The sequence below is a fragment of the Papaver somniferum genome, chromosome 6 (assembly GCF_003573695.1).
Source record: "Papaver somniferum cultivar HN1 chromosome 6, ASM357369v1, whole genome shotgun sequence".
Taxonomy (NCBI): domain Eukaryota; kingdom Viridiplantae; phylum Streptophyta; class Magnoliopsida; order Ranunculales; family Papaveraceae; genus Papaver; species Papaver somniferum.
In genome coordinates, this window is record NC_039363.1 from 75,768,709 (window position 1) to 75,784,753 (window position 16,045).

Genomic DNA, 16,045 nt, shown 5'->3' on the forward strand with positions numbered 1-16,045 from the left:
TCTCTTAAAAGAATATTGGAGTTAGTCCATCCAGATTGCTAAACGAATTATTGGGTGAGGTTGTTAGACCCCCACTTTTTCAATTGGTATCAGAGCAGGAAAACACATTTAAGACCTCATAAGTCTGTGTTTGTAGCAATCTGTGTCTGTGGACGGAAGATTATCTCTTGCTGTTGAGCACACCAAAATGTCCTCCAAAGCCTTCAATTATGCCAAATGTCTTGGAATTACCTCAAAGGATAACACCTTAGTTGATTCTTCCGAATCCCGAGGTAGAAAGGTTGTTTTATCAAATTTTAATAACATTCCCTCAATTGAGACACTTGACACCTTGTCGAAAGCTGAAAGGGATATCACCAGAATCTCAAAAAAACCGACTGTGACTATTGATTTTCATAATCATGCTCAGCTTATTGATGAATTTGAAAAGTCTCTTAGTCGAGAACGGGAACTCTATAGTATAATTGAATCCTTCTCCAACAATGTTGAAAAACTTGTTCAAGAAACTACTCTTCAGCGTGAAAAGATTTTTGTTCTTGAGAATATTGTTAAAGAAGACTCAATTAGAGAAAAACGTTTGATCGATACACATTCATCCGATCTAAACAGACTTCGTGTTGAGAAGGAGAAACTAGGTGCTTCCCTTATTCTAGCCCAAGAACAGTGCAAATCCTTGGAAAAGGAAAACTCTGTTTTAATGAGAAATTCTTTTGTACCAATGATCAGTTCTCAGACAGATTTACAATACATGAAGAGATGTTAGCCAAAGGAAGTGCTTGCTAAGAAGTGTTTACATAACTTGCAATCTTCTAACAAGGCTATGAAGTCAAAACGGGCTCCTGTAAATGTTTCTCCTCCACGAACCTGTTCTTTCTGTGGGAAAAATAATTACTATGTTCATCGTTGTTTTGCTAGAAAGAAACAGATTTCTGATCTTCAAAATCGACTTCTTTTCACTGTCAACATAATAAACTATCTAATGACTACTACAATAGATTTTATCCCTGCAGAAAAACAGGAGTCTCATAAGATGGATTTAAATGGTCACCCGTCTCGAAATCCTCACAGGAATTGTGTTTCTCCGAATAGTGCAAAGATACACATTCCCGGCATGTATGAGAATAAATCTGGTAAATCTAAGTCTAAATGGTGGAGACATGTCTCGTGTAATTCTCTGGAACCGATTTCTAGAGGCCCTAGACTTAATCCTCAGAAAAATATGTCTGATGGATCACCTGACAAGGCTATGTTGTATTCTTATGGAATAAGAAATAACAGAAGAAAGATAAGAAAAACCAGGTTCGAACTTTCAAATGGAATTTATAATTCATCTCTCAACACACATGGTGGGATTATATCTCACTTGACTGCCTAATCGTAAGCACTTTCACTCTTGTATCTAACTTGTGAGATGCAAGAATGACGTTTGGGAGATGCTCAGGTCTACTGTAGTTTTCCATTTGTATTGTGTTTGCTATCCTCTTTGGATTTGAGAGTAGAGTCACTTGACTACTTGTTGCAATGTCTCTCGCTCTTATGCTCTATTAACCTCTTAATTATTGAGTCATGGTGATGTGGGATATATGAAAACAAAGTTTCTTTTACTCTTTTCTGTTTTTGTCAACCAGTCCACGAATGTCCGGGTCTCTCTTGGGAGTTTAGGGTTTTCTCAACAAGGGTTTCACTCCCTTATAAAACATATATATATCTTATATTGTTTTGGTCCTTTTTTTTAAAAGGGGGGGGGGGGGGGGGAGGAAGGAAAAGGGTATGGAAAACTCCTCAAGGCCTCAAGAAGTTGTGAATCTTGAGATGGAAGAAAGCCTTAAAGGATGCGATTCTGTTCAAGAACTTGTCCTGAAAAGGATGATTGAAAGGAAATAGTATAACTCCTGGGTTGGAGAATCTGTCAAGGATTTAATTCTTTTTCAGAATGACTCTAGGGTCGAGTTTGCAAATCTACAACTGCAAATAAATCAACTAATTGATGGACATGCCAAAATCCTTGATAATGAAAACATCTTGATCAGGAATCAGAAGAAGCTTATCATGGACTGTGTCAAAGCTAGGCATCTTGCCCGCATTGTGGACCGAAAAGTTAATGTTCTAACTCATGAACATGGAATTTCTATGGTAAAGAAAATCAAGGACATCAGTGATACCTTTTATGGTGGACCATTTCAAAGGTATGAAGTTATCAAAGAAATTTGATTTTCTCTTTTTGCCTAGAGAAACTTCTTATGAGAATTTTATTCTGTGTTTTTAAGAAGTATAACTAGAGTTTGGAATAACCATTATTGTGATTACACATAGCTATGTCCAATGTTTTTCATCTTCAATATTTTTAGATTTATTTGTTTAAATTATAAAGTTTGTTTGGAAGATGATTTTTGCAGTATTAATCTTTATGGTTTTATATATTGCAATTTTTATGGGATATGCGTGTTTGCATCCGTGAACTGTGAATATCCCATACATGGTCAAAAGTTAAGTCCTTCATATGTCGATATGCAAGAATTGATAAAAGATTGAATTAACTTTTGACTTACAAAAGTTAAAGCCTTTATGTCATTATTTGATGGAAGAAAGAATAAAAATTTTGTTTACAAGGATTATGTCTATTGTATGTCATTGTGCAAATAGTGATGGAAAATAGAATGAATCCTTGTCTATTCTGCAGTATTGATATTCCCTAATCCATATTTTTATGTATATACTATGCGGCTCCATAAGTTTTTTTATGTTGAGCATTTCCGATTAAATTAATCATGGGTTTTAATCTGGTTAATTTAATTGAGTTTTTTGGATACAAATTCATATTCTTATGTGATTTGTGTTGTCCAAAGAAATCCTTCTTTTCTTGTGAAAGTAAGGTCGCTCTTGTTGTTCTTTCGAGAATGACATTTTATGGGGGAGATTTATTAATTGAACTTGTGCTTAATTGCCAAATCTTTGTGGGGAGTGCGGCTGTGGAATATTATAGGGGTTATTTTGTATCTTTATAAACTCCTTGATGAATGCATTTAGTTTCGGCTATATGATTGCATCTAAAAAAGTTGATATGTACTTTCTTTTGGTCATGAAGTGTCTCTATGGAAATTTCATTAGAATCGCACTAGTTTTCGTACCTTTGCCAATTTTATTGACAAAAGGGGGAGAATTAATGTATAGTTCACACTACAAATACATATGGTTTTCGGATCATTATGTAAGGGGAGTGGTTCCATGTGAGATGGAGTATTGACTAAGGGGGAGTGATACACATCACCATAGTATTGTTGTCGAAGTTGTGATACAATTCAACTTTGATGCTGTGTAATAATACTATGACATTGTGTAACAATGATTGATAGCTTTTGTTTTCTCATTGTTATGGCTACGAATTTTCAACAACGATGATGCTGAACTTACAACCTTTGGAATCATTGGAGTACTTGGAAGTGACGAAGATTTCGAGTAATGTTGAAGAACCAAGGAGATCATGCATGTGGAAGAGAAGCTGCAAAGTTTATTTATTTTGTATTCCATATGTATTGGTAGTTTTGTCACTAAAATTGATAAAGGGGGAGATTGTTAAAGCACTGCTCGGTCGAACTCGCAAGCGTTGCTATCTCAAGCTTGTTTGTCAAGTTTAGTTGCCAAAATATAAGTCTTGATTTCTAGTCTACTTATAGCTAAGTCTCAGACTAGGATAGAAAGTGTAGTTGAGCTCTAGACTCCACGGCGTTCATCATACAAAGATGAAGAGCTACTCAAGGAACTGGTGGACCTTCATCGACTAAAGGGTATGTGGATACTTGAACTTATCTATCACTCAAAGGTCTATCTACTCTATCTCCTATCTTGAGACAAAAGTCGTATTGATATATAGACTTCGATTATACACATTTGCTATTTCGAGCCGAGTTTATCTCGCTTATCTATTTCTCAAAATATGTGTTGGTACGCTTTTGCTTTGGCAAAGTTCATCTTTACAAGTGACGAAAGTCATGTTGATTATTTCAATATCTTGAAAATCGCTTTGATGAAGAATAGTGTGTGAGTAACCTCTATTTAACATCCTCTAAGAATGTTTCAATGATTGAAATGAGAGTTTAGAATATGTAACCTTGAATGGATATAAAAATTGTATGTGAACTCATACTTGTGTAAGTCCATAATCCTTGAACCAAAGTATGCGTACTTTGCTGCTCAGGATAACCGGAACGAAGGTCCGCGTACCTGTACGCGTATTGTCGGAAGTTTACGTCTCGTGAATTTCTGCTGAGTTTGTGAACTGAAAACAAACTTAATCCGGGTACTTAAGTATGCGTATCGGTATGCATACTTGAGTAGGTTATTTTCTAAAAACGATTTATTCGTGAACTTAAACTTATATAAACTAAGGGATGCATATTTGCAAATCGTGGCTATCAAGTTCGTGAATTGATTTAAGTGTATCAAAATCGTTTTTGCTTCGATTGTGTCTTGTATACTTCTATGAGATCTAAGAAATTGAACAACTCTCTAACTAGTTATTTTAAGTCATTTGAACTGGTTATGGTGAAGATGAATATGGTTGATATGAAAGTGCTAAAATGGCTAACCATTTGGTTAACTACTGTTGAACCAACTAGGTGTACATGTTTAGGTATTGATACACAAACCTAAATGAACGTGCATTTCATTTGTGTATAACAAGCTAAGTTCGATCTAACGGTTGAAAGATATTGGATTGAATCTAATCAGGTTTTCAGCTAACGGTGGATATTGAATGCTTTATTACCAAGGTAACTTAGATTGCAAACCCTGATTTGAAGACTATATAAAGAAGAACTCTAGCAACTGGGAAAACTAATCCCCACACCTCGTGTGTGATACTAGTTGTATAAGCTAGAGTCGATTCTCCTTTAACCTTAGGTTTCTACCAAGACCATGTAGGTTAACGACTTGACGATTTCATTGGCATTGTGAATCCAGACCCAACTATTTTCTCTTTAGTTGCATGATTTGATCTTGTTGTTTCTATCGTATTGAGTACAATTGTAAAAATGGCTTGAGATTAATTCTCCGATAGGCAAGATAGAAAAGTAGTCACAAATATCTTCGTCTCATCATTTGTGATTCCGCAATATCTTGTTTCGCTAGTCGATTAAGATTATTGTGAGGTGATTGATAATTCTAGGCTGTTCTTCGGGAATATAAGTCAGGGTTATCGATTGGTTCCTGTTCACCTTGATTTATCAAAAGACGGAACAAAACTCGTAGATATTTTTGTGGGAGACAGATTTATCTATTCCTGTAAACTTTTCTATGTGATACAGATTTGTTTATTAAAGTCTTCGATTTTGGGTCGTAGCAACTCTTAGTTGTGGGTGAGATCAGCTAAGGGAATCAAGTGCATAGTATCCTGCTGGAATCAGAGACGTAAGGAGCGAAATTGTACCTTGGATCAGTGTGAGATTGATTAGGGTTCAACTACAGTCCAGACCGAAGTTAGTTTGTAGTAGGATAATGTCTGTAGCGGCTTAATACAGTGTGTGTTCAATATGGACTAGGTCCCGGGGTTTTTCTACAGTTGCACCGGGGTTTTTCTACAATTGCAGTTTCCTCGTTAACAAAACTTCTAGTGTATGTGTTATTTCTTTTCCGCATTATATTTTGTTAGTGCGTTGAATCGATCAATTGGTAAATCCAACCTTTGGTTGTTGATTGAGATTGATTGATACTTGAACATTGGTCTTTGGTACCATTCAAGTTAATTTCTCTTGTGTTCAATTAGACTCACAAATTTCTACTTGCTTGAGTAAATATTGAATTGAGAAATTGAGATATATCTTCTTGATATACTTTTTATTAAGATTGAATCTGACTGTCTAGTTGATTCTCTTAAAAGTGTATTGGAGTTAATCCATACAGATTGCTAAGCGAATTATTGGGTGAGGTTGTTAGACCCCCACTTTTTCAGTGGTTATGTACCCGTACTATTATGGTTGCGGTAGCAGTGTATCTTGCCTTTCCTTTTACGTTTCTTTGATAGTTTACAATACTATTTTAACGTGCAAGTAGAACTAATAGTTTATATGAAATTATTGCCATATAACGAAAGCATTATTGGCGTTTAGATCTTGTTCTTTTCAATGTTGCTCAGCTTCACGCACAATTTTTCTTATATATGGGTTCTAACTTTATCATAACTTAATTCCTAATCCATGGGAAGGTTGCGAAAATCATTTTCCTCTTGATTGTAGTTTGGGGTGGGACTTGGGTTGGGTTAACCCACCCAACCCGAACATTGGGCGGACATAGGCAGCGTATTTTAAAACTTTGGTCAAGCTTGGGCAAACATTTTATAAACCCGATATAAATTTGGGCAAGCATGGGCACAAATATTTCTAACCCAAGTAACCCTCCCAACCCGAAGAACTATGATATAATTATATTCAATTATTTTTTATAATTGATATTATTATCTATTTAGAGTAATTTTAGATATTATCTTCAAATCTAATAATGAAATATTAATTATATCTATTTCTTTAATCATTCAATATGAAAAAAAATTATATAATTGTAAATATCTTTAGTTATTTGGAAATTTAAGATAAATTGAGCAATTAAATCTTATTATTACTAAAAAAAATTATTATCATATTAAAAACTCCTATGTCTAGCTTAACTTGGGCCAACCCGAGAAACCCGAGGAACATAACTTGGGCTGACTTGGCCAGTACCTCCATGGGTTCGATGGGAAATCTGGGCAAAGGATTCTTAGCTCGGGTTAGCCTCGGCCAAGCCTTCTAACCCGCCCAACCAACCCAAGTCCCACCCCTAATTGTAGTGCAACATATACATACCCGTGCTATAATGACACGGGTTAAGCGCTACTTATAACATAAAAATCTCATTTTGAATGAATTTTGATAAGTAATGAAATTAATCACAGTGATATTTTTGTTAAGAGAAACAGTTAAAATGATTACCAAGCAAAGCAAAGAAAAACAAAGACACACATAAGTAAAATCAAGCAGACAACAAGAATGTAATTTAAGAGCTAAAATATAAAAGTTACAAATCAAGGTAAAGGATTGAAAAAAAATTGAATTTGTAAAATCAAAGTTTAGGAGAATAATTACCAAATTAGCAACCCTAGTATGTTTTTCCAGTGTGAGATTATTTTTCGGAATCAGATTTCCATCAATCCATCCATTTTAACACCTTCCATGAAGTCATTTTGTTCACTTGTGAAAAGGTTTTTGTCACTACCATTTAGATTCTCAATAAAATAAGAAATTATTTGATTGGTTGCGTAGGTATTTATTTGATTTGGTTTGAGGTGTAAGTCAAGACACACTATCAATCTGATTAGAACTACTAACAAAAATTAGGTCAGTGTTCCTCATCTTTTGTTTGTGATGGGTTTTTGCCACGGGGCGAAAATCATATATTTGACTCTGATCTCGTATCATAAATATATAGTATATGCCTGAGGCCTTAGTTTCGAAGGCATATAAACTTTAACAATGGTGATACATGTGTTTATACCGATCTCTAGATAGATTTCCACTAATTGGACACTCCCAGATAGATTGACTGTTAGTATGGAGCGACTTTGTTCCCAGAAGCCAGTGGTGCTTGTTGCAACTCCTCCCAGATGTTCTCAGACAATACAAAACATTCAGAACATACTCTTATGCCATTGGCTTTCTTGACCTTGTTCATGCATACCGAGCTCCTAGATAGATTGTTGCCTACTAGGATAAAGCAACTGAACCTGTTCTACTGTACGTTCTTAGCTGAACAATCTGGTCAATTACTGTATTACAATATACATATTCTAGACTTTCAGTACGTGAAGTATATTGGTCAATTGTGTACTTATTCGCAAGAATGCAAATTAGTAAACATGTTCGTATCCGCTCTTATCTGAGCCATATGGACATGCATGGTCGACCAATTACCACTATTCATAATAATGGCAAATATTTACAATAATTCCACTAACCATATTCATGATTACAGCATTGGTTATTATATACAACAATACCATTGATCGTTAGTTACAAAGTATGCCTTTGATTATTATTTACATTACTATATCATATAATGGTTATACTAAGTGTTATTAATCCTTCGATCAAGGAATGTTTAAGACTATCAGCTACCAAGTCGGCTATAGGCTTCAATGAGCAAGTCTGCTACAAATTATTAGATATCAAATCTGCTACAAACCACTTAGTATATACATTTATTCGGTCAAATGAGTTACTAATTTTATTCATAATTGTTCGCAGCTGAATTATATGAATTTATCTTGATATTTCTCAAAATTCGAGACTCAATATATTTACGTGTTCATCTCTCTAGTTATACGAAAAATATGACTCACAAGAGCAGTCTACGCGTGGCGACATGAATTGACATTAAGAGTTGAGCAAATTGGTGTTAGCATGACCATTCGAAGACCGGCTTAAGATAGTGTCATCAGGCACTAGCACTAAATATTCACCCATGTGGCACCGACGACGCCGCCAACTCACTATTTATCATAACCTAATGTTGGCGCCAACCCGCTTATATTCACTGGCGCCAGATGAAACCAGCTTCCTCTCTCGTGTTGGTGGTAGTTGGTACCAACCTCTTCATCTCCCGTGCTGGTGCCGCCACTCTATCTCTATCGCTGGTTCCAACGGCGCCACCCCTAGTGATACATATGACCTTTATACCTTAGTGACTATTATTATAGACGCAGAGTACAGAATAATAACAGATGGAAACTAGAAAAGGAACACAAGAATGTAATTAAAAGGAAATATATTTTCTAGATTACGAACAAAAAAACTATTACAAATCTTTCTTTGTTATGTTCCAGTCTCTTTAAACTGTCAATAAACTTAAATTGTTTTGCTAAGCTTGGTTTTATAATAATTTAGTAATTGTCTCACAAATTTGTTTCTAAGTGTGTGTGTTTAGCTCTGAGATAAACATCCATATTTAGAGCCTTGACTGAACAAGGTCGACCAAGGAATTTTTTTATTTTAGTTTAGTTTCCAAAACATCATAGGAATCTGTTTCCTTATCTAAAAATAATGCCTAACTAAAGAAATTTTTACCATCAACATAACTTGAGGATTGATAAGTTCTCAAAAGATGAAAAATATGCCTGTATTATGGGCCCCCTTCAGGAACTTGCACTCCTGCAAAAGTTAGAATGGGAGGGTAACAAACTCGAGAGTTCCTAAGCCATTTAACCTTACGGTAACTTGACGTTAGTATCCAAAGTCTCCTTCTCCCCTTGCCTCGGTCATTTTTCACTCCATAATGCAATTTTATTGAATGATTTTTGGCGATAAAACCACAAGTCCAAGTGGCAAGATCATCTTAGTCCAGTAATAGTGGCTCAAGCAATTTCAAGTATTGGGGCTGTTTGGTAACCATTATTTTAATGGATTATCAGCCTATAATCCATTATGTAGATTATAATGGATTATATATGTGTTTGGTAACCATTATAATAACTGATTATTTTAATCATAATTGAAAAAACTCATTATTTTCAGACACAGAAAAAAATTGCTTTTAAAAAGTTATGATAATCAATTATTTTCTTTAATAAAATTAAGTTGGGTTTTTTCTTCTTATTTTCGCTTAACTATCAAGAAAAAACTAAAAGAACAATAGGGGAGTTAGAAAAAAATCCTAAATCATTGGTTGTTACTCACCTTTTTGAGAATATTTTTCAAAGATAATCAATTATTTGAGAAAGGTGTTTGTGAAAATTTATTATAAAAATGATTATACTAAAATTATTTATCTATTTATGATTATTATCATAAATGGATAATCATAAATTTTATCAAACAAGGCCATTGGGTTGAGAATATGAAATGGTCATGGCTTCAACTTCTTACCTTGCCCTTTATTCGTTCCTTACCTGGCTTCAACCTACCATGTCACAATAGAAAACTTGATGGCAAAGTAAACAAGTAACAAAACACTGGCTATTTAAAAAGAGTGATTCTATACTCACAACGATTTACACAGGGATTTATCCCGAGACGAAATCGCGCGGCTGGTGGGGAATGCTTATCAGTATTTGGATAAGTGCGTGCTGTATGGGTCCCACGTTTTGTCTCTACCCGGAGCATTACGCGGGATTTAGATCCCGGGATATCTAGAGTTAAATAAAAGGACTTCTAAATTATAGGAGGCCAGGGAGACAGAAAAGAAGAGCCTAGATACTTTTAATATTTCCATTTCGGATTTGGATTCCTACGTTTACACTCGGATATTTCAATAAACATCTGCTGCATATATATATATATATATATATACACACGTTTTAGGAGATCAAAAGGTAAAAATTCCACCAAATACTCGATTCAATCTTCAGAGAGAGAGAAAGGATGGATTTCGAACTGAGAGCAGCGAAACAGAAATTAGAGAGAGAACAGAAAGATAGGAAAGAGAAAGCAAGGTTGAAACTTATCAAAGAAAAGAAAGCTAAAGAAGAAGCTTTGAAACAACGTGAAGCGATTGAAGCTGCTCAGAGAATTCGTAGACTTGATGCTGCTGATGCCCTTCTTAAGGTTCATTTTATATCTATTATTTATGGGGTTTCTCTGTTACATTAATCTCTAATTAGATTTCTAGGGTTTTTTTTCTTACAAATTTGATTGATTTTAAACTTAATAGGTTAATTGATTGATTAAGTTAGATTCCTTTATTTAATCATGTTGAAATTTAGAACTAGGCCCAAATCAGAATCTTTTAAATTGGCAATCAAAATCCCCTTTTGTTTGAACTATTCCCATGTATAAATTTGATTGCTTTTGTATAGGTTGATGCGAATAGGATAGGAATGTTCATTTTGGGTTTGGTAGGCTGCAACGGAAAGTATATACAGAACATAACAGGAAAAGAATAATAATACAATAAACCGTGATGAGGAAGAAAACATACATATTCAATACATAAAGTCTGCCAGCTGATGAACTCATGGGTCATAATGTTCGAGTCTTTTCCCGTTGTGGGAAATCAGTAGTGATTGACATATTAGACTGTGTAAACCTATAAATAAGCTCCCTTAGTATTATTTCGCTGGCATTGTCATTGCACTATGGAAGTGCACTATGGAAGTGTTGGTCTTTGTTCACTCTTTTTATTTCCAATCATAAGCAATTTTGTATTGATAGATAGCAAGGGTTGATATTCATTATGAATAGCTTTAATTTCTTGATACAGGCTGAACAACAACCGGAACAAAATTCAGTTGCTGCAGATGGAGTGATCTTTAATCGTGTTCTTGAAGCCGTTTCTTTCCAAGGTTATGGAGATAAAATTAAATTGCCAGCGTCCTGCTTCACTGAACTGTCAAATCAAGGTGCTCTGGATAAAGGACCCATGTACTTTCAGCTTTCAAAAGTTTCTCAAGAGGGAGTTCCTATGCAGACGGAGGATGGCGAGCAACAAAGTCATGGAACAACCCATTCAGGTGTTTTAGAATTCACCGCGAGTGATGGTTTTGTTGAGCTTCCTCCTCATGTGTGGAACAACTTATTTTCTTCTGACCCTCCAGAGGTTCCTTTAGTCGAGGTACGTTATGTCAGGCTACCCAAAGGAACCTATGCCAAACTGCAGCCGGATGGAATGGGTTTTTCAGATATACCAAATCACAAGGCTGTACTTGAAACAACCCTGCGCCAACACGCCACTCTTTCTCAGGGTGATCTAGTCACAGTCAACCATGGTACACTAACATATAATTTGCGGGTGCTTGAGCTGAAACCTTCCACTAGTGTATCTGTTCTAGAAACAGATATTGAGGTGGATGTAGTAGGATCTGAATCAATCACAGATGGTATGGATCGACATGTCTTGATCCCACTTGTGCTTGGAAAGTTAGAGGTTGGTACTGTTGAGGAAGGAAAATATGTCTATTACAAGTTATCTGTTGATGGCAACCTTGGTGATATTATAGCCTCTGGGGATGCTAATGTCGAGGTTAAGATTGATACAGAAAATGACAATGGGGATACGGATCTGTATGTCTCGAGACATCCAGTTATTTTCCCAACTCAGCATCAACATGAATGGTCTTCCCATGATATAGGTTCTAAAGTTTTGATAATATCTCCCAAGGATCAGAGCCTTAGTACAGGTACCTATAGTATTGCAGTGTTTGGCTTCAAAGGAACTACGAAGTATCGAATATCAGTTGGCATTCAAAATATTAGCCACCGTAACATGGGTGAGACAGCTGGTTCTTCCTCATCTGTGGCGGATGTGAACTCCGAAAAGTGTCGCAACTGTGGGCACTACATACCAAGTAGAACCATTGCTCTACATGAAGCATATTGCAGTAGACATAATTTTATATGTAAGCATGCTGGTTGTGGAATTGTTCTCAGGAAGGAAGAGGCAGCAAAGCATGTACACTGCGAGAAATGCGGACGGGCCTCTCAAGTGGGAGAGTTGGAGAAGCACATGAAAGTTTTCCATGAACCACTACACTGTGGTTGTGGAGTCACTCTTGAAAAAGAGGAAATGGTAAGCATATAATGATAGTTCTAGTTTTATTTTTTAACCATCTGTTAACCATCTGTCATTTGTCAGTAAGGTCCTGTGGTGGTAAAATGGAATGAAATGGTTTTGCTAAGTGTTTGTGTTTCTTGTATCTTGTGATAGGTGCAACATCAGTCATCTGCTTGCCCATTACGGTTAGTTACGTGTCGGTTTTGTGGGGATATGGTTCAAGCTGGGAGTACTGCCAATGATGTCAGAGATCGGATGAGAGGACTATCGGAGCATGAGAGTTTGTGTGGGTCCAGAACTGCCCCATGTGATTCATGCGGGCGAGCTGTCATGTTGAAGGAGATGGACATCCATAGAGTTGCTGTGCATCAGAAGAATTAAAAGTCAGACCTCTATTTCTTTTCATAGGTTGGGTGTAATTATGACAAATCTCAAAAGCCATTTCACTAAAGATTTTCCAGGTTTGACAGATGAACAATCCCATATCTCTTTCGCGACTGCACTTCAGCCCCCGAAAGGACAGTCGCCAGATGATTTATCTTATGTTGTGAAGTAAAGAGAAAGTGTTGTTTAAGTTATGTATTGCCTCATTACTATATTAATGAATGTGGTATTAGATTTTTTGCATTCATTACGAAGTGTTGCATTACAGTTAAGCTCTTGTTTGGCAGTGGGCGTTCAGTTTGCAACATGACAAGGGATAGGTGATCCCTTCCATCAAAACCCCAAGTGAGATTCATTTCACAGATGCTACTAACAATTGTCTAAATACAATTTCATCTCTAATTCATTATTCATTGTCACTAAATTTAGCTTAACCAAAGCTAAACTATCCTGGTGGCTACAACTAGGTAATCCATATATTTGTGTTATGCACTTGGATGTCAAAAAGAACCTGGCTTGATTGGGGTATACCCAGATTTATATGGACATAGTGTCCTTACTAAGGGGAGGCCAAATATGGGTGAGTTTACTTTATTACTCTTGAAGTAATTAACCCTATTACTTAATCAGATAACCCTAAAATTAAAAACCTAAAAAAACTGTTAATCTTCTCTTAATCTTCTCTTCTTCTTCATCTAAACCTTCCATCAAACTCAGAGAAAAAAAAATTTGCGAATCGAAAAATTTGATTTTCCTGAAAAATGGTTGATTCCAAACGATCAAGTAGCACCACAGATTCAACAGGACGTATCAAAAGATCCAAATCAGAGGAAAAAGGTAAGGGAAAAGTTGGAACTAGTAAACCAGAAAATCCAATCCCTGAGAATGTTGAAAAGAACCCTCCAACGGTGAAAAGAAGACCGTAAGTGATTTCTAAACTCAAACCCATTATTGTTTTGTGTTTTTTGATTGTTATATTAGGTTAGAAATAAAAAACTATGATTTTCAAGATTCTTAGTCCGCATGGTTTTAAAAAAATAAGATGTCGGCCTTAGGATGTTAGTGTTAGTCGGCAAGGTCATAACATGAACATCATGCCGACTTTTCATAACAACCATGGTGACTGTGGAACATTAACCAGGGCCGACATGATATTCAATAACAACCCTGCCGACTTTCTTTTGGTCGGCATATTCTTAAAATTGTACCCTTCCGGCTTGACGTCTCAGAAACCTGATTTTCCTGAGTTAATAGCCGGCATCTTTCTTTAATACAACCATACCGGCTGTGTTTTAGTCGGCTTGGTATATGATTATAACCTCGCCGACTAAGTCTTAGTCGGCAATATTTAGATTATCGACCATGCCAACTTGGTGACTAGAACCATGTTTCAATGTGTATAATTTTCATATCTTTTATTTGTGTATTGTTTAGGTTCCCAAAGGAAAACCTAGAAGATATCCTTGTCTTGTTAGCAATGCAGCAGAGCTATTGGAATTTATTGACAAGATTTATCCTACTTTAGACAATCCTAAAGATGAAACTGAAAAGAATTGCCCTGTAAGAAAGTTACTTCTGATGGGTAAGAAAGATCCTGAATAATTTCTAAGGTTTATGGAGAGTCCTAGCAATCCCCTCAATTATCAAGAATGCACATCATCAGAAGAGGAATAAGAGGAGATTAATCCAAGAACTTTTTTCAAGGCATATGACTTTTCTGGAGTGAACCCCTATTACAATGAGGCTGGTGACTACATAGGTCCAGTGAAGGGAAAGGAAAAAGCAAAAGCTGATGTTGGTGAAAAAGCTAGTGATGGTGAAAAAGCTAGTGATGTGGAGGAAGATAACAACTATGGGAAGGATCCATGAAATTCTTAAACTTTATTATGTTTCACTTGGTTTAGAAACTTAGATTGTGGTTTGAACTCCTTCATTATGTTTTGAACTCTTAGATTGTGGTTTTAAGACTTGTTAAACTTATGGTAATTTCCAGTTTCAGTTGCTTTAGAACTTATTCTTTTTTGTGCAGTTTTAGACAATGTTAGAGTTTTACTAAATCGACATGGTTTGTAAGCTCGACCTTGCCGACCATCCCAGGATATATGTTATAGTGCTGTCAGGGATAGGTAGTCGGCGTGGTTTTAAATGTCGACCTTGCCGACTTAAATGTTAGTAGTATAAAAATATTACTTTTTAGGTACATAGTACAACCCATTGAATGCTCAACGGCTAGAAATTTCAAAAAAAAAACATTAAGTGTGTTGTTATTATAAAAGCATTCTCAACTTCATCTTCAACCTTGCATAAAGAATGGAAGTTTCAAGCGCAACACACCCAAATATCTGTAGTCTTTGTACACTAAGTGGTCATTTTGTGTACTGTACTCAGTACAATTTGGGAATCAAGAGTTAATAAAATTGGATCTAAGTTTCTAATGAACACAGCTACTAAACTAATCTGCAGGTATTTTCTCATTAATTGAAAATAGAGAAGAGGTTCATACACATTTAAGGAAGTGAAGACCTAACAACAACGATCAGATAGTCGACACATGTCACTATCTGATCGGTCAACACTCAATACAAGACTGACCAATGACTAACAGTTTATAAGAGCACCCACTCGATTAATAAGGGCAGACCCTAGTACTTCATAAGGCTAAAGGACTATGACATTGACTACTGCTGGACAGTATCCTTGTCCTCAAGGATAAAGTTGCGATAATGTGACTTAATGGTAGCAACATCCTCCCAAGTAGCCTCATCTTGAGTTGAATTAGTCCACTGAATGAGCACTTGTAGGACTTGGCTTCTGCCAATAGTGATGGTTCTGTGTTGCAAGACTTTTGCTGGAACCATTATCACTTCACCTGCATGATCAACAATAAGCAATGTAGGAGATGAAATATGTTTCTTACCAACATGATGTTTCAATTGAGACACATGAAACACAAGGTGAATCCTGGCCTGATATGGAAGCTATAGTTTGTAGGCTACTGGTCCAATTTTTTGTAAGATAGGGAAAGGGCCATAGAATTTTGCATACAACTTGAACTTCTTCCTTAGTAACACAGAAGCTTGTCTGTAAGGTTGCAGTTTCAGATACACCAAGTCAACCACAGCAAAGGTCATGTCTTGCCTTGATTTAT

At 36.0% G+C, this 16,045-nt stretch overlaps 1 protein-coding gene across 1 annotated transcript; it reads left to right on the plus strand.

Moving 5' to 3' along the window:
* Nucleotides 1-10,197: 10,197 nt before the first annotated feature.
* LOC113288025 lies at nucleotides 10,198-13,144 on the plus strand. The gene is made up of 3 exons (XM_026536952.1): nucleotides 10,198-10,568; nucleotides 11,224-12,528; nucleotides 12,667-13,144. The coding sequence occupies exons 1-3, from the start codon at nucleotides 10,386-10,388 to the stop codon at nucleotides 12,892-12,894; spliced, it is 1,716 nt and encodes a 571-aa protein (XP_026392737.1). The 5' UTR covers nucleotides 10,198-10,385; the 3' UTR covers nucleotides 12,895-13,144.
* The last annotated feature ends 2,901 nt before the right edge of the window (nucleotides 13,145-16,045 follow it).

What these genes read in the sequence shown, in the direction of transcription:
- LOC113288025 (XM_026536952.1), top strand. Translation starts at nt 10,386, where the DNA reads ATGGATTTCGAACTGAGAGCAGCGAAACAGAAATTAGAGAGAGAACAG. An exon ending in CTGCTGATGCCCTTCTTAAG is followed by an intron (nt 10,569 to 11,223) that starts GTTCATTTTATA and finishes TTCTTGATACAG; the next exon opens with GCTGAACAACAACCGGAACA. An exon ending in CTCTTGAAAAAGAGGAAATG is followed by an intron (nt 12,529 to 12,666) that starts GTAAGCATATAA and finishes ATCTTGTGATAG; the next exon opens with GTGCAACATCAGTCATCTGC.